Source organism: Macaca mulatta, chromosome 11 (genome assembly GCF_049350105.2).
Source record: "Macaca mulatta isolate MMU2019108-1 chromosome 11, T2T-MMU8v2.0, whole genome shotgun sequence".
NCBI lineage: Eukaryota > Metazoa > Chordata > Mammalia > Primates > Cercopithecidae > Macaca > Macaca mulatta.
In genome coordinates, this window is record NC_133416.1 from 64,927,504 (window position 1) to 64,948,032 (window position 20,529).

Below are 20,529 nucleotides of genomic sequence, written 5' to 3' on the forward strand. Positions count from 1 at the left end.
GCCACCGTGCCCCGCCCTAAAATCCATATTCAAAGAAGCAATTTCTGTTCCTTTCTAAGCTTTGTCAGTCAAGGGGCTCCACTGACTTGCTAGGCCCTGTAACTTAACCAGTCTTTAAGGTTTTGCAGGAAAGTCCCTTCTTCCAAGTGGTTATTCCAAATCGCACAATGGCAAAGCCAAACAGAGGAAGAAACATTAAAAAAAAAAAAAAAGACCATTATTTCTTTGTTTTGTTTTTCCTGTATAAAAAAGGACCCCAAATATAAAGGTAGGGAGAGGGACAAGTGGGAACATACCCCTTAGTGTAGAGAAATAGTGGGGCAGGAGAAGGAGAAGCCTCAAAAGGAGAGGTAGGAGGGAAATGTTAAGGCAGCAAAGTAATCTCTGTAGAAAGATGGAGGAGGAGCCTCCACAGCCTCAGAGATAAAGGCAAAGATTGCCCTCTCAGTGTCCAGAAGGGAAATGGCAGCTTTTCTTCCTTCCATGGCAGCCACTCCATTGCTCACTCCGGATTACCTTCATCCTTATGTAGATAAGAGTGCTGCAGAGCTCGAAAGGCAGAGATTCGCTTGTGTGGGTTAAAAGTCAGCATTTCCTGAGGGGAGAGCCAAAGGTCAGAAAACCATGAAGAAAACTGAGAGAGACTTCTACCCACCCATGACAATACCTGGGATGAGCTCTCTTCTTTTCTTTCTTTTTTTTTTTTTTTGAGACAGAGTCTTGCTCTGTTGCCCAGGCTGGAGTGCAATGGTATGATCTCAGCTCACTGCAACCTCTGCCTCCAGAGTTCAAGTGATTCTCCTGCCTCAGCCTCCCAAGTAGCTGGGATTACAGGCGTGCACCACCACGCCCGGCTTATTTTTGCATTTTTAGTAGAGACAAGGTTTCAACACGTTGGCCAGGCTGGTCTCCCAACTTCTGACTTCAGGTGATCTGCCCACCTTGGCCTCCCAAAGTGCTGGGATTACAGGCGTGAGCCACCACGCCCAGCCAGGATGGGTTCTCTTCCACATCCCTCTCTGTGGGTGGCCATCTGCAGCTGTAATAAAAACTACAGCCCATCTACCAACCAAGTTTCATTAACCACAGTGGCCAGGGCCCTGCACACTGCTCTATTTCTTTCCCCAGTCTCTCCCTATGCCCACAGCCATCTCCAGTACCAGCAGCAGCTGTGCTCCCGACTCCTCCATCTCAGGTACCACCGACTGCACTGGGCGGGGCCCTCTGGGGGGAAAGGCTCCACGGGGCAGGGATACATCTCGAGGCCAGTCATCCTCTGGAGGCAGCCCAATCAGGCTGTGGGGGACAGGAGAACTCTGGTCAGGAGGGTCCTCCAGTTCCCATCCCCATGGGCAGAGCCAGTTGCCATCCTGGGCTTAGCAGAAAGAGGACTGAGAATAGAAAATCTTTTTCTCCCACGTTGGTCACTTACTCAAAGATTTTGCCCAACTGGTCAGCTTCAGAGTTTCCACAGAAGAGAGGCCTAAGGTGAGAAGGGACATAAGGTAGCAGTCATTTTCAAAGATATCTTAGTTGAATGGTTACTGCTTAGTGGCCCAAAATAGAAAGCACAGGGAATAAAGGTCGATAATTCCAGCACTTTGGGATGCTAAGGTGAGAGGACTGCTTGAGCCCAGGAGTTCCAGATCAGCCTGGGCAAGCAAGACCTTGTCTCTTAAAAAAAAAAAAAAAAAAAAAAAAAAAATTGCTGGGCACAGTGGCTCACGCCTGTAATCCCAGCACGTTAGGAGGCTGAGGCAGGTGGATCATGAGGTCAAGAGATTGAGACCATCCTGGCCAACATGGTGAAACCCCGTCTCTACTAAAAATACAAAAATTAGCTGGACGTGGTGGCACGCACCTGTAGTCCCAGCTACTTGGGAGGCTGAGTCAGGAGAATCACTTGAACCTGGGAGGCGGAGGTTGCAGTGAGCTGAGATCGCACCACTGCACTCCAGCCTGGCGACAAGGCGAGACTCCGTCTCAAAAAAAAAAAAAAAGCCAGTCATGGTGGCATGCACCTATAGTTTCTGCTACTCAGGAGGCTGAGATGGGAGAATTGCTTGAGCCCAGGAGATAGAGGCTACAGTGAGCTGTAATTGGGCCATTGCACTCCAGCCTGGGTGACAGAGTGAAACCTTATTGCAAAAATAAATAAATAAATAAAAGAGAATAAAGGGATATGAAGTTCCTAATTCTAGAGCATTTCAGAGCTTTCTGCTATGGGCAAAGTAGTCAGTAGTATGCAAGTAAAAGAATGGGGCCAGGTCCAGTAGTTCACGCTTGTAATCCCAGCACTTTGGGAGATAGCGGTGGGAGGACTGCTTGAGTACAAGAGTTCAAGACCAGCCTGGGCAATATACTGAGACCCCCCCTCTCTACAGAAATATTAAAAAACTAGCTGGGCATGGAGTGTCAGCTACTTGGGAGGCTGAGATGGGAGGATCACTTGAGCCCAGGAGGTTGACACTGCAGTGAGCTGTGATCATGCCATTGCAATCCAGCCTGAGCAACAAAGCAAGCCCTGGTCTCAAAAAAAAAAAAAAAAAAAAAAAAAAGAGAAAAAGAAAGAATGGGCAGGGTGTGGACGTGGTTTATGAACAAGCAATTTGGGGAATTCAAGGTGGTCCAGGGTATGTGGGTCCCATACTTTCGACGAAACATCTCTGCAAAGATACAGCCAACACTCCACATGTCCACAGGTGTTGCATATGTGGACTGCAGAAGAACTTCGGGAGCTCGGTACCAGAGTGTAACAACCTAAAGAGAATAGGAAGAATGGATGGGGACTCCATGGGTTACCACAAAACACAACTTGCTTGACTGAACACACGAAGCACATGACTTCTCAATTGCTACAGGCAATCACTCTCCTACTCCCAACCAGAACCCATTTTGGTACCATCTTTCTACTGACCACGGGTGTAAGTGCCATCTGGTAGCTGTAGATTCTGGCCAGGCCAAAGTCAGCCAGCTTGACTGTTCCACCACTTGTCACCAGAATGTTCTCTGGCTTCAGATCTCGGTGAACGATGCAATTTGCATGAAGGAAATCTAGGCCTCTTAGAAACTGGCGCATCAAATCCTAGTTTAGAAGGGGGAGGTACAGATGCACTGGAAACTAGGCACACCATACCTGAAATCCCAGGAGGTTTTACTACAAAGGTCCCAATCCACCTCTCAATGCCTACCAACCCCACTCACCTTGATGGTCTCGGCTGGCAAGCCTGGTGGGGGTGCTTTGTCCAGATACGTCCTTAGGTCTTGGTCTACATGCTCAAACACCAGGGTTACCTTGATCTCCCGGTCAGTTCGGGATGTGGCACAGACGTCCATCAGCCTGGCCAGAGTAAATGCTCACTTTTCAATCCCCTTTAACCCAACATGGCCTCTCATTATTTCCTCAGGGTCCCCACTTCTCTACAGATCACCACACCCCACCTATAGGCTGTCTTTTCCCTTTACTCCCCACTCCCCTCGTCACCACCTTCTCACCGGACTACATTGGGATGTTCAAAAGCCTCCAGTCGCCTCAGTAAGGCCACCTCCCGAACTGTGCTGATGGGAAGGCCTCCTCCAGCTCCTCCTCCATTGGGGACTCTCACACTCTTGAGGGCCACAAAGTGGCCACTGTGGGGATCACGGGCCTTGTACACTGTCCCATAGGCACCGACACCAATTTCAGCCACTGGCTCATATCGAGAGGTAGCCATTCTCAGATCAAGGGCGACCCTACAATCACAGACTCCTATCACCAAAAGTCCCTTACAGAATTAGCATGGTATGAGCCTGCAGCAACAAAAGGACTCCCAAAAAAAAGCACAAAGAGCAACACTAGCATCCCATCCCCCGCTCGCAGCCTTCCTTGGGGCCGGCCCCAGAGATAACACAATGACTCAATACCAACCCCTCCAGCCACGTGAGGCCCTGCAATAAAAAACGCATTTTCCTTTGGGACAATCGCGCCCTGCACAAAGATCACACATGACACATGCCTTGCATCAAAGATCCTACACCTCAGTCCCTAAAATTATACTTTCCCATGACCACAAAGGCCCCACTTCCCGCCCTTGAGCGACCCCTCCATAACCAGCTCGAGAAACGAACGCGTGGAAAACTGTGAGGGGGGCGGGCACTGGTTCTCATTCCCGGGAAGGGACTGCACTTACCTCACGCCAGGCCGGGGTGCTGCGGGGGCGGCCCGTTATCGGGGCCCCGGAGCTGGTTCCTACGGCCCCATACACCCAAGCTCGGTCCGGGGCAGCTGGACGCAGAGGGCCCGACCATAGACACAGGCCGCAAGCTAGAGAGGCCCCCTCACCCCCACCCTCACCATGTGACCAGCTGCCAAAGAGGCGCGCGGAAACTGGGAGGGCGGGGCGAACGCCGGACGTTCTGGGCACGTGACTGCCACCCATGCGCGGAGGGGTGGCCAGGAGCCGCTTTGACGGGGAGGAGGGCGAAGAGTGTAAGGGGGCGGAGGGGCGATGGTAGCCACGTGATCTGTTGCTATCACACGTGACCGCTTGACATTGCTCTGAGGAGCAGAGGTGTGGTTACGCGGCGGGCACATGACTGGCTGCCACAACCCCCGCCGCGGGGGGGCGCGGTAAGGGGACAAGAGAGGGTGGAGCCCGAGGCGGTGCCATGGCAACCTAGGCCACCCAGAGCCCAACTCCCGGCTGAAGGATTGTCTCACTACCGGTCTGAAGGCTGAACTCCAGTCTCACTACCGGTCTTTCAGCCTGTCTACATTGGGGAGGGAATGGGAGTTGGGGTACCAGAGGTGATGCTGTCACCTTTTCGCTCCACCATGATAAAACATACTCTCATTTGTGTCATTGATTCATTCATTAATTCTACAACATTTTACTGAGTGCTTGCTTCCAGTGTGTATGTGGGTTTTTATTTTGTTTTGTTTCTGGTGTCTGTCACTGGCCCTTTAAAGTAGTGGTACGACTATCTAGAAAGATGTAGCCAACAATGGGGTCTTCTAAAATAGGGAGTAAACAATGCCCATTTGAGGGCAAAACTACGATTAAAGGACGGACAGAAGGCAGATTAATACAGTAATCCAACAGGTTCAGTGACAAGGTAATGCCCCCTCTTTTCTCAACTTCCAAATCTCCCTGGGAGTGTTAATGCAAAGACCTGAGGCCATCTGGCAGAGAAGTTATTAATGAGCAGGAGACAGGAATACTTGACCTTTAAGTTTTTTTTTTCCCCAGTAGGACGGTTCTATGATTATGTGATATTTTTATATGTGTATATATACTTCTATGTATATATGTATGTATATATTATTTATTACATGTAATATATAAGATGGATACAGGAGTGTACATGTGCAAGAAAGTTACCACCACACCCCCTGCACCCTCCAGACCACCACAATGAATGAAAATGACATGTCTCCTTCTGTAAACCTTGTGACTGCTCATTTGGAGTCATTGTGCTTCCCTCTTTTTCCCTAGTGCCTCTTTCTTAGCACTTAGCGGTGTCCAGAACACACTTTTTCCCAAATGGCCTCTGCCCACAGACACCGAGGTAGACGTAGGTAGATTTCTCCTACTTTCTTTGTTTTATTGGCTCCAAGGTCTTCATGTCCTAGCCCTTTGAGGGTATGGGAGTAAAGGAGGAAAGCGGTTAGTGTCTCATTTGTGAGAATTTGTGTAAAATCTAAAGCCATTTTATTACCCTATTTGCCACTCCTTCCACTCTAACTTGTTTTCCTTAACCATCTGGCTGAGAATATAAGAGTTCAAACTAGAAGATGAATATAAACCGTGATTTAGAGCAAAATGGAATACATGTTAATACAGATGCCCCCTCTTTCCATCCTGATACTTGTAGTCCTGGGCCCCTCCTGGCAAGGGCAGCTGAAACACTAGTAAGAAAAATCTCAAGGACTGAACTGACTAAGGGGCTCAAGAGGTGAATGTTTTATTGGCTACCTTGCTAGGGGTGGGTGCTTTGTAAGCCTTCTGGAGGTGAAGATAAGTGTCTAAGTTTTTCAAACTCCCTTCCCACACCAGCATTCCCCACTTCAGCCTCACCTTCCACATAAGCCCTTCGCACCTTACTCTCTTTACAACAGAAGCCGTCTTCTCTGTCTGCTTGGGTCCCAGCCTCTTTTTCTGATTCATTCATTAGTCCATCCAAAACATTTGAATACTTCATGGGAACATTACTGTCTCTCCATCACTTTCTATTGAAGAACCTTAATTTGGCAGTCTGTCCCAGGCTCTGTCCCCTCCCTTCTTCTGTTAATTACTCTTTCACTAATTAATTTTTTTCCCAGTGCGTTTGACCCAATGAGCTCCCCTGGAATCCCTTTTCCCTCAGCTTTGCAAAGGGAAGGAGAGGGAGAATGTAAGTGTAAGGCAGAAAAAAATGTGATGAGGGTAGAGCTTTTTCTCAGAGTGAAGGCTCCATAAGAGCAAAGGGTGTGTGCGTTGTTCACTTCAATGTAGTGGAGGTGAGGGCAGGAGACTACCAGGAAAGACAGTCCCATCCCTTTAGCACTTCTACCTCCCCTGCTCACTCACCTCCTTCACACATTACAATCACAGGCTTCTGTTTCTCAGACAACGCGACTCCATTCCTTACACACCGCTCTTTCCCAGTCCCCATCGAGCACACTTTTCAGCCCTTTGGGTAAAGTGTATATTGCTTGAGTCCCTCCCTTGCCCATGTACCTCCTTCACACCTCCGACGCTTTAACAGCTCTTTCTTTGCACATTCCCATTTTGCACAAGCCTCTCCCTCCCCGGTACACCTGCGTCCTTTGACCACTCACCTTCCATGCTCACCCGTTCATCTCCCACTCCCAGACACACACCTAGTCTATTCGTGTGCACACTCCCCTTCCTTGGCCACTCCCCTTCCTCCACCCTCTTCGGGCTCTCACACTTGCCCCCGCCCCTGGGGACACCTGCTCGTGCGGGGCAGGGCGGGGATGCGCAGCCGCGGCCCCTTCTGCTCTCCCCCTCCCCGCCTCGCCCCTCCCTCCATCCTTCACCCGCTCCCCGGCGCCCGCCCCGCCCGCCCCGCCCGCCCCGCCCGCCCGCCGCTCCGGGGGGGTCTCCGCCGCCGCCGCCGCCGGAAGGAGCCGCCATTTGCCACCGCCGAGCGCACGGGCCGAGCCAAGCCTGATCCCGGAGCCGGAGGGGGACTGGGACCGGGAGGACGGCGATGGGGGGCGGCCCCGCCGCAGGAGGACCCGGGCGCGTAACCCCGGGGGCCCGGCCCGCTCCGGACCCAGACCCGCGGGGTGCGGCACCCTGAGCCCCCCTCCCCGCCTCCTGCCCTGGCCATGGCCGCCCACCCCGCCGCCCCCGGGCCGCCAGCCCCCTCGGCCCCGTAAGCACCGGAGTCCCGGCTGTGACAGCAGTGAACGGCGGTCGCAGGCCCGGAAGACCCCGGCCCGGCTCGGCTCTCCAGCGCGCGCCCCCTTCCCAGCCTTGTCCTCTCCCCTCCCCCCGCCGCCAGCGAGCCCCCCTTGCACGCCGCCCCCCGCCCCAGCGCCCGGACGATGCTCAAGTCTCGGCTCCGCATGTTTCTGAACGAGCTGAAGCTGCTGGTTCTGACAGGCGGGGGGCGGCCCCGGGCCGAGCCGCAGCCCCGGGGGGGCGGGGGAGGCGGCTGCGGCTGGGCGCCCTTCGCTGGCTGCTCCACCCGGGACGGCGACGGCGACGAGGAGGAGTACTACGGGTCGGAGCCGCGGGCTCGGGGCCTGGCCGGCGACAAGGAGCCGCGGGCCGGACCCCTGCCGCCGCCCGCGCCGCCGCTGCCGCCCCCGGGCGCACTGGACGCCCTGTCGCTCAGCAGCAGCCTGGACAGCGGACTCCGAACCCCTCAGTGCCGGATCTGCTTCCAGGGCCCGGAGCAGGTCAGGCCTGGGCACCTGGCCGGGCGCGGAGGGGTGGGGGCGCGCACCTGGGGTGTCAGCGGAGACTGCGAGCAGAGGCGGTGCCTAAGGAGGCTGGGCGGGCCCCAGGACCCGGAGTGGGAATGGGGTGAGGCGGAGTGGGAATGGGGTGAGGCCGAGGGGCTGGCAGGGGACTCCTGGAGCGCTTGTTTGTGTTGGAGGGTCAAGGGTCCCCAGGAAGTGGTGGGGCTTTCTCCCCGGAGAGCACAAAATCCATCTCACCCATTAACAGGGACTGCTGTTCTTTCCTATTTGCCTCGCCCCAGGGTCTCGTAAGCTGAGGGGACCTGTTCTCTTGCAGGTGGGCAGAAAAGAGTGCTTCTGTGCCCACCTAGAAGGGAGGGGCCCAGCCAGCGCCCTTGCTTAGCTCAGTATTTCTCCCTATGGGGTACTTTTTTTCACTTCACATCCTGCAACTTTCTATCTCATTCTAAAGAGTATTCTTTGTTAAAATTTTATGGGCAAAGTTGTCCCAGAATAGTGCTAGGAGGGTGTCTCTGTAGTGAGAATTGATTCCTTGATTAAAGGGAAACACCCTTCACTTCCACCTCCGGAATTTCTCCCTTTTAATACATGGAAACCGAGGACCGTAACCCATCCCAGTTTGCACCAGATCTGTGAAGTAACTTTACAGTGATGGGGTGGGGGAAGGAAAACATGGCTCAGAAGCTCTAACCCTCTCCTCCCTCCAGATCCTAAGAGGAAGCCTTTCCTTTGAGAAGTCTTAAAGACCACCCATTCCAAATTCTAGGAAAAGAGAAGATCCAGTCCTTCTCCCCTCTAATCCCCCCATCCCTTTCCATCCCTCATCTCTTTGGTATGGGAAGTTTCCCTTGATCTCCAAGGGAAACTTATTTTCTGTTGCAGCCTTACTTAGCCTCTTGCCCTGTCTTGGGTGAAAGGCCTGAGTTTTTTAACGTGGGCAAGTGACCTGAAGAGGTTTCCCTGTCTGGGAGCGCGGCCGAGTGGGGTCGGGGTGGTGATGGCTGACAGGGTCCCTCCTCACTCTTCCTCCAGGGGGAGCTCTTGAGCCCCTGCCGCTGCGACGGCTCAGTGCGCTGCACGCACCAGCCCTGCCTCATCCGCTGGATCAGCGAGAGGGGCTCCTGGAGCTGTGAGCTCTGCTACTTCAAGTACCAGGTCCTGGCGATCAGCACCAAGAACCCACTGCAGGTGAGGTGCAAGGAGAGGACTCAGAGACTGGGCGGGGACTTTTTAGCTATTGGAATGAGGAACCTTCCAGGAGGCCTATTTCATTTACTCTTTTCCCAAAGCCACCCTTCCCCACCAATTACTGCAGTCGCCTGTGTGTCTGTATATCCTTCCTCCCTTAATTTATTCACAAAAACATTTACAGGGTGCCACTTATATTCCAGGCACTGTTCTAGGCACTGGAATAACCACCACTCCCCACCCGACACACACACACAGACACAGAAAAGAAAAAGAAAACAGAAAAAATGCCGGGCGCGGTGGCTCATGCCTGTAATCCCAGCACTTTGGGAGGCCGAGGCGGGCGGATCACAAGGTCAAGAGTTTGAGACCAGCCTGGCCAACATGGTGAAACCCCGTCTCTACTAAGAATACAAAAATTAGCGGGGCGTGGTGGCGCTTGCCTGTAATCCCAGCTGCTCGTGAGGCTGAGGCAGGAGAATCCTTGAGCCTGGGAGGCAGAGGTTGCAGTGAGCCGAGATAACAGCCACTGCACTCCAGCCTGGGCAATAGAGCAAGACTCCGTCTCGAAGGAAAAAAAAAGAAAAAGAAAAGAAAACATGATGTTGATGATGATAGCAAACGTGTAGTGTTTTCTGTGTCAAGTTTTGGTGTGTATTAACTCTTTTAATCTTCACAATAATCTTATTAGTTAGATACTGTTATTATCCCCTCTTACAAATGAGGATACTGATGCACAAAGATTTGAAAACTTACCCAAGGTTACTTAGCCAGTAAGTGATGGAGTCAAGATTTGGGATTCAAATCTAGATGTTTTGGTTTCAGAGCACTTGCCCAATCCTGCCTTTTTAAAATAAGACAGACAAATGGTGTCAGACAAGTGCCACGTTCTAGATTTAATGAAGGCACAGAGAAGACAGATGTTGATCCTGCCTGAAGGTTTTAGGGAAGGTTACTGGAGCACCCTGCTTTTCAGGGCCACCCATCACCTGGCCCTCCATCCCTTTCTGGGACTCTTTGGAGCCCTTTCTCCCACACAGTGGCAGGCCATCTCCCTGACGGTCATCGAGAAGGTCCAGATTGCTGCCATAGTCCTGGGCTCGCTCTTCCTGGTTGCCAGCATCTCCTGGCTCATCTGGTCCTCACTCAGCCCTTCAGCCAAGTGGCAACGACAGGATCTGCTCTTTCAGATCTGCTACGGCATGTATGGCTTCATGGATGTCGTCTGCATAGGTGAGGGCACCTCTCTCCTTTACCTGCTCTGTATCTTCCTCTTACACACCTGACTCCCCTGCCCATCCCCTCAGTTTCATGGCCTTATTTTCTGCCACTGGGGGCCTTTAGGGCTATCCTGGTGCCCCCTCAACCCACTTCCCTGCTTCTCCAGGGCCCTTTGCAACTGTATCTTCTCACTCTGAAGAAATGCTTGCTTAAGTACCTCTGGCCACAGTTAAGTATCTAGGCCACAGTTAACCCTGGATTTCTTATCCCTATTGCTCAGGCCTCATCATCCATGAAGGCTCCTCTGTCTACCGCATCTTCAAGCGCTGGCAGGCAGTGAACCAGCAGTGGAAGGTCCTAAATTATGACAAGACCAAGGACATAGGAGGAGATGCAGGGGGAGGGACGGCAGGGAAGCCGGGCCCCAGGACCTCACGGACGGGCCCCACCTCTGGGGCCACCAGCCGCCCCCCAGCTGCCCAGCGCATGCGGACGCTCTTGCCTCAGCGCTGCGGTTATACAATCTTGCACCTCCTTGGGCAGCTGCGGCCACCAGATACCCGTTCCAGCTCCCATTCTGGCCGAGAGGTTGTCATGAGGGTCACTACAGTCTGAACTGGACTCCAGGAGCAGGGATCTTGAGTCAATGCATCAGTCAGAGAAGAGCTCTCATGACTGCTGGAGGTACCAGCTCGACAAGGTGTTTGGGGCATGCTGCCCCCATCACCTAGGATCTCTGTGGGCAGCCTCAAGCTGGAGACATTGTCTGGCCTCACTGCCCACTGGGTAGAGACACCTGGATGACATTTCAGTACCCACTGGCAGCTTCTCACACTCATCCAGAGATGGCCGGTGGGCAGGCGGGAAGAGCAGCTTTCCTTCCCTGGAGAGAACCGTCTTTACCTCAGCTCCTAGGGCCTCCAGCCCCCCAGGTCCACCATGGCGACTTGGTGAAGGGGGACCAATGCCAGAAGAAAGGGGCTGTAGACCCCTATTCCCTACCCCATGGCCACAGGGCATCTGGCAATAAGACTAGTATACATTGACCTCCCGTTCCCTGCATGAGGGCGGGGGACTTCCCCCTGCTCCATCCCCCATTGCATGGGGGAAGGGCATAAAGAATCATTTATATGCACGTGGAGACTCCTTTCTCATCTGGGGCTTTTCTGGAGGGTTGGGAGGTGTGGGGAGGTTTCTCTGCACAGGTTGCAAATCCCAAATGCAGCAGTGGGTTCCGAGTTGTAGGTGTGACTCCCACTTGCTGGTGAATAATTCATGTTGGCTGCTAGGTGGCAGCGCTCAGAGGTATCTAAGGGGTAGATCTGAACCTGCCACCTATGAGTTGTATGATTTAGAAAAAAATCTCTTAGCTATGGTTTTCCTGTCTACCTCATAGGGTTGGAATAAGGATAAATGAGGGACAGGTTGGATGTCGTTGCAAAGAAAATCAGCAATGACATAAAGAGATTTCTAGACTAGTTGATGGTTCATTTATTTCAAATAGTAGCTGGTATAACAAATTCTAAAATGTGTTTTTCATCTGAAGTTGCACAGAATCTTGGAATTTTATGTTGAGTGACATAATAGGTATGGAAATATGAGGGAAAATAGACATTGCAAATGTGAAGCATGGTGATTATTTGTAAGAATGAGAACTCCTCTGACTAAATATTTGGGCCTATGGGCTGGGGAAGGCTGGAGCCATCCGCCTTGTTCTGGAGATCATCTGGGTTCTTTTAGCCCTTCTCAAGTACTGTGCTCACCCAGAAAAGCAGTGTGGAGTGAATTTGGACTCATTTGGAGTGAGATGGAGGGAACCCCCCCTCAGTTATGAGTCTCCAACCCCAGTTTAAGCTATTTCTATGGCAGTTTAGGGTCACAGGTTTGATCCCGGTGTGCCCAGCTAGTGGTATTAATGGATGGCATTATGTTTGGAAGCAGCAGCATAGAGGACTGTTGTTTATAGAGAAAAGATTTGGGAAAGACTGGTTAAAATGTGGGTCAGCCTGAAGGCTGGGCACTTTCTTCTGTGACTTTGAGGTTGTGTATTATATGAATGATGCTGTTTTTTTTAAGTAAACCATTCATCAGCAATTAAATAATTCCTTCATTCACAGCTAAAGTTAGATCTGGAGGCCTTTCTTATTATTGATCCTTCTCTCAGGGAAGGTTCTGCTCTGCCTCCTTCCTCCCTGGGGATGTTTTGGAGAAAATGATTCTCTTGTAAAGGCCCACACATATACTTGCCCAGGAAACCTTGATCCCCTTGCCTCTCCCAAAAGGGGTCTTTGTCGCTGTCCATGGTGCTGGCATCCAGACTAACCTAGGGATGTAGGAACTAAAGCTGGACTGGGGTTCAAGTAATTTCAAAGTGTGGAAGTATATAACTTCCAATTTCTGAAGGAGTAGAGTGGATAGGGAGCTGAGACTGAGTCCTCCGTCTGCTTAGTAGGAAACTGTTTCCCCAGAGAGAGAACCCTCTATACCCCCCAAGTTGGGAGACAGAAAGGCCAGACTTTCCTGCTTTGCCATTCACAGAAGAGCTGGTGGGGACCAAATGGGGGATTGCAAATCAGAGTGACTACTATTATCTATACTGGCAGGTAGGGCTCAGGCATATAGGACACATGTGGAGCTTCCTGTGCCAAGCCTGAGCTGTCCTCTGTGATGGATCTGCAGGGAAGGTTAGACATACCAAAGAAAATAGACATATTCACACACAAACACACTGTATCCATTTACACTCTGGGTCCTAAAATGAGGCGAAGTGGGACACTTTCCCCTCTCCTTCAGCACTAATGGAAGTATTGGTATGGGGGTTGGGGCCAGCAATCAGTATGGTCTCCTCTTCTTCCCTTTTTCCAACTTAAAAAGATCATTGTCCAGGAAAGGGGTCATGGGAACTACTGCCCTCCTCAAGTGGGCATTCCTACTTGCCCACTGGAAAATAGAGAGTACGAGTGGGCAGAATTCTCATCACTGATTCCAGGGGAAAGGGTCTGACCACAAGCTGGGCTTTATCTCCCTCAAAGCTCAAATCTGTTAAAAATTTGGTCATTTACGTTCAAATTGAGTTCAGTGATAGAGGGATGGGGTGGAGACTGAGTATACAGTAGGGAAGGAGTTGAGAAGGTCAGAAAATTGCACAGAAACCTTGATCTTTGTACGAGCCTTTGGGTCCTCCCTGCCCCTCTGTAGATCTTGCATAATTATATGCCCCCGCAGAAGGCCTGGTGGCTAAATGGAGTTTCTGTGGTCAGGGAGCCATGTCTAGGCCAGGAGACCAAGGTGTGGAGGAGGAAGAAGTGTGAAGTGAAATCTCCATTTACACCCAGCTAATTGGAATAGGGTGAGGGTAGGGGAAGTGGGGCAAGTCTTGACATGGGAGGGTAATCTGGGATGCAGAAGGAACTGTGCAGTGTGCTGAGAGATTTATTTGGATGGAAGATGAGTTAATCTGTATACACCACAAGAGGAGAGCTGTGCCCAGCCTCTGGGGGGCCAGAGAATGCTGACTCAGGGAAACAGGCTCCCTCTGCCCACTGCCCCAGGGCTTCTGGCCACCCCCACACTCAGCTTTCATTCTGTCGGTCTGATTCCACTTCTCTGCTTGTATCCCTTCCTCTGAAGGAAATTATCTTGGAAGAACTATTCCAGAGAGGGCAGTGACCAATCTAGGACTTCCTTCAATCCTGGCAGTCCAAAAGCACTTTGCTTACCAAAGTCAGCAATCTCTGCAAATCCCTAGCTCCCGGCCGATTTTACAGCTTAGCCCCTGCAGTTACTTTTCACCCCCCACCCCTTAATCTCTTACAGGAAGCCAGACTAGACTTGGCCGTTCCCACTACAGACAGAAACATGTCTGGGTTTGTGTTACAAACTACTCTTCTAGGCATCCAGACCTCCCATTGTTATGGGGGTCACCCCCAGGACCTGAGAAACCAAGGTGGGAGATGGGAGGGTTAGGGTCTTACCTCCAGGTCTTATAGGAAGTGGTAATATGAGAGAGATAAGTCAAAGTCAAGAATGGAATATTTGATTTTTTATTCTTTTTTTTTTTTTTTTTTTTTTGAGATGGAGTCTCGCTCTATCACCCAGGCTGGAGTGCAGTGGCTGGATCTCAGCTCACTGCAAGCTCCGCCTCCCGGGTTTATGCCATTCTCCTGCCTCAGCCTCCGGAGTAGCTGGGACTACAGGCGCCCGCCACCTCGCCCAGCTAGTTTTTTGTATTTTTTAGTAGAGATGGGGTTTCACCGTGTTAGCCAGGATGGTCTTGATCTCCTGACCTTGTGATCCGCCCACCTCAGCCTCCCAAAGTGCTGGGATTACAGGCTTGAGCCACCGCGCCCGGCCTTGACTTTTTATTCTAAAATTTATGAATATTTAAAACTTTTCAATATAAAAAAGAAGCCAGAGGTCTGGGCAGGGACAAACCCAAAGATGTCTCTGCCTGAGAACTAAGTGATGGGGCAAACCCACTTAATAGTGGCCAGAGAGCAAAGGAGAGTTGTAAGAAATTGTAAACCAGGCTAGGGCAGATTCACCTTCCTATGGGTGAGACAAAGAAGGAAGTGGGTAGACAGAGCCTACTAAGCTGCTTATCCCTTCCACCACATGGTTCAGATTCAATCTAAGAATGTGTATGGTGTCACCCAGTCAGAGATGGGCCCTGGCAGGGGATATAAAAAACAAATAAGGCTTCATCCTTCCTCTCAAAGAGCTTACATGCAAAGAGGAAGGACCAACCAGGTACAGAGCAGATGCACAGTTACTGAGCTTATGCTTTGATAAATGCTTAGCCAGCAGCATCAATGAACACTATGAAAGCCCAAAAACAGCGGCGGGTGAATCTTTCCTCAGGCCATCCAGCATTATTAGTTAAAATCTGATTTCATCCTTGGGGGATGCATACATGATCAGAAGGGCCGAGCACGGAGAGAGACAATGGTTTTCTCACTTGGCCTACTGAGTCAGGCCAAGTGCATACTTCACACATTGGTCAGGGCTGCCTCACACTTCACTATGGTCATTCTATCCAGTTTGGTCAGATAGGCCTTAGGGGCAGATGTATCTCTTGGTCTTGTGCCTACAAAAAATATTATTCCTACGATGAACGAAAGGGTGATGATGACAGCCTCTTTCCACAGGACTATCTGTCCAAAAACTGTAGGTTGATGCTCCTCTCAGGTACCAGGACAGTCCGGGTCATGGGTCTGATTGGGGCCGCACCTGGCTCAGGCTGCACCTCAAAATGTATCAGGATCTGGAAAGGGAAGAAGGTGAGCACTACTGTGAAAGATATCTATAGTGGGGGGATTGATTGGTAAAGGGCATGCATTATTAGTGTTAGAATGGTCAATGATTGGGTGGCACCTGTGGCCAGTAGGGGACTTCTTGGTTAATAAGGGTGAGGGATTGTGGAAGGGAAAAAATAGTTTGAATACCCTCACTTACACTCCGGGCCTATAATGGGCTTATCATATTTTAGAATATTCATTCTACCGGGTCTTACATGATTTCCTATGCTTGTCAGGGGAAAGATCTCACAACTTTAGAGGGTTAGGGTCTCTCCAGCCTGGGGAAGGTATAAAATCTAGAGCACTTACCTGGGCCAAAGCCATTTGCAATTCAAGCTCTGCCAGGCGTCTCCCCATGCAGCTGCGCTTGCCAAAGCCAAAGGGAAGAGATGCAAATGGGTGGGGGGTGGGACCCTCCCCCAGCCAGCGAGCTGGATGAAAAGAATTTGGCTCTGGGAACTGGGCAGGGTCCCTTGAAGTGGCATAGTGACACAGAGTGACCAGCGTCTGGTGGGAAGAAAAACAAACTTGTCAGTTTGTGCTCAGAATGGGGGCAGGCATGAATAGGATATTCAGACAGGGACAAAGGCAGGTCCTGGTGGGTGATGGGGAAGTTTTCTGGGGCTACTTTTGGAAGGATCTCTCCACTGTCCCATTATATCCCAGAAAGGCATATCCTAGAGAGGGGTCAAGGGGAGTGTTTGAAGGGCTTTTAGGAGGGTGCTTGAGAACAGGGCTGGGGCCTAAGATAGTGAGGAAGGGCTCAGTAGAAAGGGTGCATAGGCTCTACTCACATTTTTGGGGATAATATAATCACCCACATGAATGTCTTTGTCTGGGACACGAGAATTTCCAGGTACCACAGGGTACAGTCTAGGTTGCAAAGCACAAAATGGAGACAGCAAGGTGAGGCTAGGGGCTGCAGCCTTCTTCGCATTGTTTCCAACTTCCAAACCCTTTTTGACCAGTAGTAGAGTGCCATTTTTCTCTGCTGTCTCCCTGCTTCCATCCACTATTTGCTTCCGCAGCCTTCCTTGGCATTTCCTCTTGTTCCTCCTCTCCTTTCCCCTCACCTTAGCACTTCCTTGACCACTGCCTTCAGCAGGGGCAGCTGGGACAGAACAGTGGCTGGGGGGTGGGCACTGGAGCCAGGGCCCAGGGCAGCTGTGATCTCGGAGTGGAGTGCTGTCTGGACTTCAGGGTGCCGGGAGAGCTCATACAGAGCCCAGGAGAGCGTGTTGGACACCTGAGAAACGTGAAAGCAAGAGAGGTGTTGGGTGTGGGAACCCAGCAGAGGGTGCAGATTACAGAACAGTCTGGGTGTTAAGCCAAGCTGGTCTACGTGGCCATAACGGATCCCCTGCAACAGAAAAATGGTCCCGGAGTCTGGGGAGGCTAAGCCCTGGAACAGGCTCACAGCACGGAGGGAGAACCTAACCGTGTCCACTCCCGCCAGTAGCAACTCTGTCACATTCCCCAGGATGGACTGGGCAGGCAACTCTTCCTGGAACAGAAAGTGGGTCAGGTGCGCCCCAGATTCCAGGTCCTCATCGGGCTGTCCTCGGTTCCTCATGGCTGCCTCGGCCTCTCGCCGCTCCACGTGCCTCTGAGCTGCGTAGGTAGAAGGCACGTGAATACCTCGCTACCCCTCGACAGCTTTACATTCCCCCATTCCCACCTCGTCCTGTGCCTTACCAAATGCAAACATCTGGTCCCAGTCTCGGCAGAGGCGGCCCCAGGGCCCAGGCACAAGGCGGCGCAGCCAGTGGGGCATCGCCATGGTCAACAGCGTGGACACAAACACCGAGCCCACCGCGCGGATGAAGGTCTCCGTGTCAGGCGGCACTTGAGCCTCCAGGCAGCCCAAGCGTGAGCCAAGCAGAACCGCGGCGATGCCTTGTCGGGAGGGGGCGCCGTCAGGGCTCAGGGAGGCTCCGGTAGGGCGCCCCCGACGCCTGCCCAGCTCTGTCCTGGGGCTCACCTTCCAGTCCGAACTTGTAAAATTCCCCCGCTACGTCCCGAACCAGGGCAGGCGGCCCCGTGCCACGTCCGCGCTGGCACCTCAGACGCCGCACAAGGTCGCGGACTACGTTGTCCAGAGTTTCGGTGTAGCGGGCGGCCGCTTGAGGCCGGAGGAGGAGTGGGGCCAGGAGACTGCGGAGCCTTTGCCATTCTTCGCCTTCCCTGCAGGGTTGAGGAGAGAGTGCGCATCGGGGAGGTGGGGACGGCTCGACGGGACTGGTTGTAGTGAAGAAGCGCATTCGGCTGCGGTGGCCAGGAAAGGGATTGCGTCTGCCCCCTTGGGGTACAGAAACCTACACCGGCCTGCGCTTGTCTTCCAACCCCCTTCCTCTTTACTCATTTCCTGGCCGCAGGGGCTGGGGTTCCCGGGTAACTTGAATCACAGAACCTTACATTCATTCCATCCAGATCCTGGTACCCTAACCCAATTCCTCTGGCTCCCCCAGTTCCCAGGATTCTGGTCTCAAATGATAAGGAGGTAGGCAGGGAGTGAGGTTGGGGCTCAACCCGAGTGTGGGTGAAGTAGACTGGGATGGGAACCCCAAGATGACCAAAGATAGAGTAGGACAGCCAACCTCCCACCATGCCCCTAAGTCCGATAGTTTCGGGACCCGCAGCAGGAGAGGGCCGCTGCAGGGTGTTTGGCTTTCTGGGGGCAGAGAAGACTCACGCAGTGAGAAGTCCGCAAGCCCGCTGGCGGCGGCGGCGGTGCTCAGTCCAGGGCGAGAAGCTGCAGCGCTCGGGCCGGGGTCCCTCCTGTCGCAGCAGCTCCTCGACGAGTGCAGGAGCAGCCACGTACACGGTGCGCACTGTCCCGAAGCTGGCTAGCCACACCGGCCCGAAGCGCGCGGCTCCCTGCACCTGGGGGAGGGGGCGCAGCGGACACTTGGATACCTGGGCGGGGACTTTCAGCTTGACCTGTGCCCACGCCAAGGGTGTTGACTGGGCTTGGGAAGAGGGAGCTTCTGCTCCTTCTAGGGTGCCCAGCTAGCTATTGCATGCCTTTGATACTGCAAACTCCTCCTCTCACTTCCCATCCCTAGAAAGTTTGAGTGCGATGGGCAAAACAGGAACTTTGCGCAAGGCAGACATTCAGGACCTCTCTGATCACCTTGGTCGAGGAGAAATCTCTAAAAGTTCCATGTCTAGATCGTCCATCTCAGGACGAGTTCTCAGTAAATGAAAACGAGCCCATGTAGCTTTAAGCCCTACGCAGGCGGAGGGTACCGCGTGCTCCCGCCTCCTGCGCACTTGCACTGTATCTGCAGGATCTCCACACCTCAGGACAGCGAGAAAGTGCTTTCCCAGCGCCCTCTGCTAAGAGTCGGGACGGACTCTATGCGGGTCGAGCCACACCGTCCCCAGCCTCAACTCGCCTTTTCCTTAATTCATGGGTATCCATTCTCTCTGGCTCTCCCACATTTGCTCTGCACTAGTCAGTCCTTTTTGACGCTGTCAAAGCCAGTTTCCCCAGCACTCAGTCTCGGGAAAGGCGTCCCTTCCTACCTGCAGCTCGTGTAGCCTCGACAGCCCCCCCTTGCAGAAAAGTTCAGCCAGAAAGCTGGGCGTAGAGGGGCCTGGGATGTCTGCCAAGCTCCGGCGTGCTGAGTCGTACTCTCGGTAGCCTAGGGAGGCGCCCAACTCGGGAGCCCAGCGGACGCGATGGAACACCCTGGAGGCATACTTGAGGGTCTGGGTCATGGTCTGGTTCCGGGTGCCCGCGATAGAAAGCGCTTCTCCTGAGCACCTAGTCTGAACCCCTATTTAACCTTTGGGTGAGGTGATGACGCCCCCTCTCCAAGCTCCTCAGCCAATCCCTCCTCCTGAGTGGTCTGTGCTGGGGATTAGCACCCAGGAACAGTAGGCGGGGCTGGGGCTGACTTCACGACTCCCGTGGGTCTCGTGTTGCAATGACCCTCATGGGAGGGAGGGCCTAAGATTTTCCTCCTGGGAGAGTGCCCTAGTCTAGGAGCCTAAAAGTCTCATCCTAGGAAAGGTTATAAGGCTTTTTAGTACGGACTAAGTGACCAAGCTACACTAGTCAGTCTCTGATATTCCCACCACTTCCACCAGGGAGCCCAGCCCCTTTAGGCCCATCCTCAGGAATTCCCCATCTTTCAGCTCCTCCGGGAAGGGAAGCAGGGGAGGCACAGCTGTAACTGTCCCCACATTCTTCGCTCAGTGGGTTGTCTCTTCTCTGCATTATTTTCCTGCACTAGCCACATCTCCCCCTCCTCCTGTACCTAACATATACTAGGCAGATGGCAGGTGGGTTAATGGGCTAAAATGGCTCCTAGAACCTCCATTTTTCTTTCTTGAGGATAAGGGGGCCTCTTGGGTGTACAAGCCCACTTCTGCCAGACATGGAAATTTGGGGCTTGAGAAGCAGAAATGAAGAAACTTTTTGTACATTAGTTAAGTTCTAAGATTGTCTCTGGGCTGTTAGAGGAGCTACATGGATGTGGATGTTCTAATTCCCCAGCTGACTCGGTCTCCTCTGGGGGGCTTTCTGGTTAGCAGCCCCTTTCTACTTTCAGCATCAGAATCCTCCACAGAGCCAGGCATGGTGGCTCATGCCTATAATCCCCGCACTTTGGGAGGCTGAGGCGGGAGGATGGCATGAGGCCAGGAGGTTGAGACAAGCTTGAGCAACACAGCAAGGCTCTGTCTCTACAAAAGAAGTTTAAAAATTAGGCTGGGCACGGCAGTTCATCACTATAATTCCAACACTTTGGGAGGCTGAGGTGGGCAGACTGCTTGAGCTCAGGAGTCTGAGACCAGCCTGGGCAACACAGTGAAACTCTGTCTCTACAAAAAATACAAAAATTAGCCAGGCATGGTGGCGCGTGCCTATAGTCCCAGCTACTTGAGAGGCTGAGGTGGATT

General features: G+C 52.6%; 4 protein-coding genes across 6 annotated transcripts; 2 read left to right on the forward strand and 2 right to left on the reverse strand.

Moving 5' to 3' along the window:
* Nucleotides 1–212: 212 nt before the first annotated feature.
* On the reverse strand, nt 213–4,325 carry CDK4 (cyclin dependent kinase 4). The gene is made up of 8 exons (NM_001261347.2): nt 4,170–4,325; nt 3,496–3,732; nt 3,205–3,340; nt 2,918–3,085; nt 2,651–2,760; nt 1,433–1,483; nt 1,161–1,296; nt 213–595 (listed from the first exon to the last, which is right to left on the reverse strand). Exons 2-8 carry the CDS (start codon nt 3,711–3,713, stop codon nt 503–505), a joined length of 912 nt encoding a protein of 303 aa, NP_001248276.1. The 5' UTR covers nt 3,714–3,732; nt 4,170–4,325; the 3' UTR covers nt 213–502.
* A 91-nt stretch (nt 4,326–4,416) lies between these two features.
* On the forward strand, nt 4,417–7,529 carry LOC114671101 (uncharacterized; the record flags this gene model as incomplete). The annotated part of the gene is made up of 4 exons (XM_077953098.1): nt 4,417–4,490; nt 5,475–5,553; nt 6,346–6,372; nt 6,846–7,529. Coding segments are annotated over exons 1-4 (864 nt in total), but the record flags the coding sequence as incomplete, so codon positions are not given.
* Nucleotides 7,530–7,534: 5 nt separating this feature from the next.
* MARCHF9 (membrane associated ring-CH-type finger 9) lies at nt 7,535–10,939 on the forward strand. The gene is given in 4 exon segments (NM_001246272.1): nt 7,535–7,891; nt 8,948–9,103; nt 10,144–10,336; nt 10,605–10,939. Coding segments are annotated over 4 exon segments (1,041 nt in total).
* Nucleotides 10,940–14,344: 3,405 nt separating this feature from the next.
* CYP27B1 (cytochrome P450 family 27 subfamily B member 1) lies at nt 14,345–19,887 on the reverse strand. Of its 3 annotated transcripts, NM_001194713.2 has the most exons (10): nt 19,150–19,887; nt 18,314–18,504; nt 17,603–17,805; nt 17,317–17,517; nt 17,060–17,232; nt 16,695–16,867; nt 16,416–16,494; nt 15,931–16,128; nt 14,688–15,587; nt 14,345–14,366 (listed from the first exon to the last, which is right to left on the reverse strand). In NM_001194713.2, the coding sequence occupies exons 1-9, from the start codon at nt 19,342–19,344 to the stop codon at nt 15,474–15,476; spliced, it is 1,527 nt and encodes a 508-aa protein (NP_001181642.2). In that variant the 5' UTR covers nt 19,345–19,887; the 3' UTR covers nt 14,345–14,366; nt 14,688–15,473. The 3 variants fall into 3 exon arrangements, with proteins under 3 accessions (NP_001181642.2, XP_077809136.1, XP_015007553.2); XM_077953010.1 differs by having other exon boundaries at nt 14,352–15,587; XM_015152067.3 differs by having other exon boundaries at nt 14,352–15,587; nt 16,695–17,232; nt 19,150–19,480.
* Between the last annotated feature and the right edge of the window lie 642 nt (nt 19,888–20,529).

What these genes read in the sequence shown, in the direction of transcription:
- CDK4 (NM_001261347.2), bottom strand. Translation starts at nt 3,713, where the DNA reads ATGGCTACCTCTCGATATGAGCCAGTGGCTGAAATTGGTGTCGGTGCC. An exon ending in GAACATCCCAATGTAGTCCG is followed by an intron (nt 3,341 to 3,495) that starts GTGAGAAGGTGG and finishes TACTCTGGCCAG; the next exon opens with GCTGATGGACGTCTGTGCCA. An exon ending in CAGTTGGGCAAAATCTTTGA is followed by an intron (nt 1,297 to 1,432) that starts GTAAGTGACCAA and finishes TGTCCCCCACAG; the next exon opens with CCTGATTGGGCTGCCTCCAG.
- CYP27B1 (XM_015152067.3), bottom strand. Translation starts at nt 19,344, where the DNA reads ATGACCCAGACCCTCAAGTATGCCTCCAGGGTGTTCCATCGCGTCCGC. An exon ending in GTGGTCAAGGAAGTGCTAAG is followed by an intron (nt 16,495 to 16,694) that starts GTGAGGGGAAAG and finishes TTTGCAACCTAG; the next exon opens with ACTGTACCCTGTGGTACCTG. An exon ending in TGCAAATGGCTTTGGCCCAG is followed by an intron (nt 15,588 to 15,930) that starts GTAAGTGCTCTA and finishes TTCCCTTTCCAG; the next exon opens with ATCCTGATACATTTTGAGGT.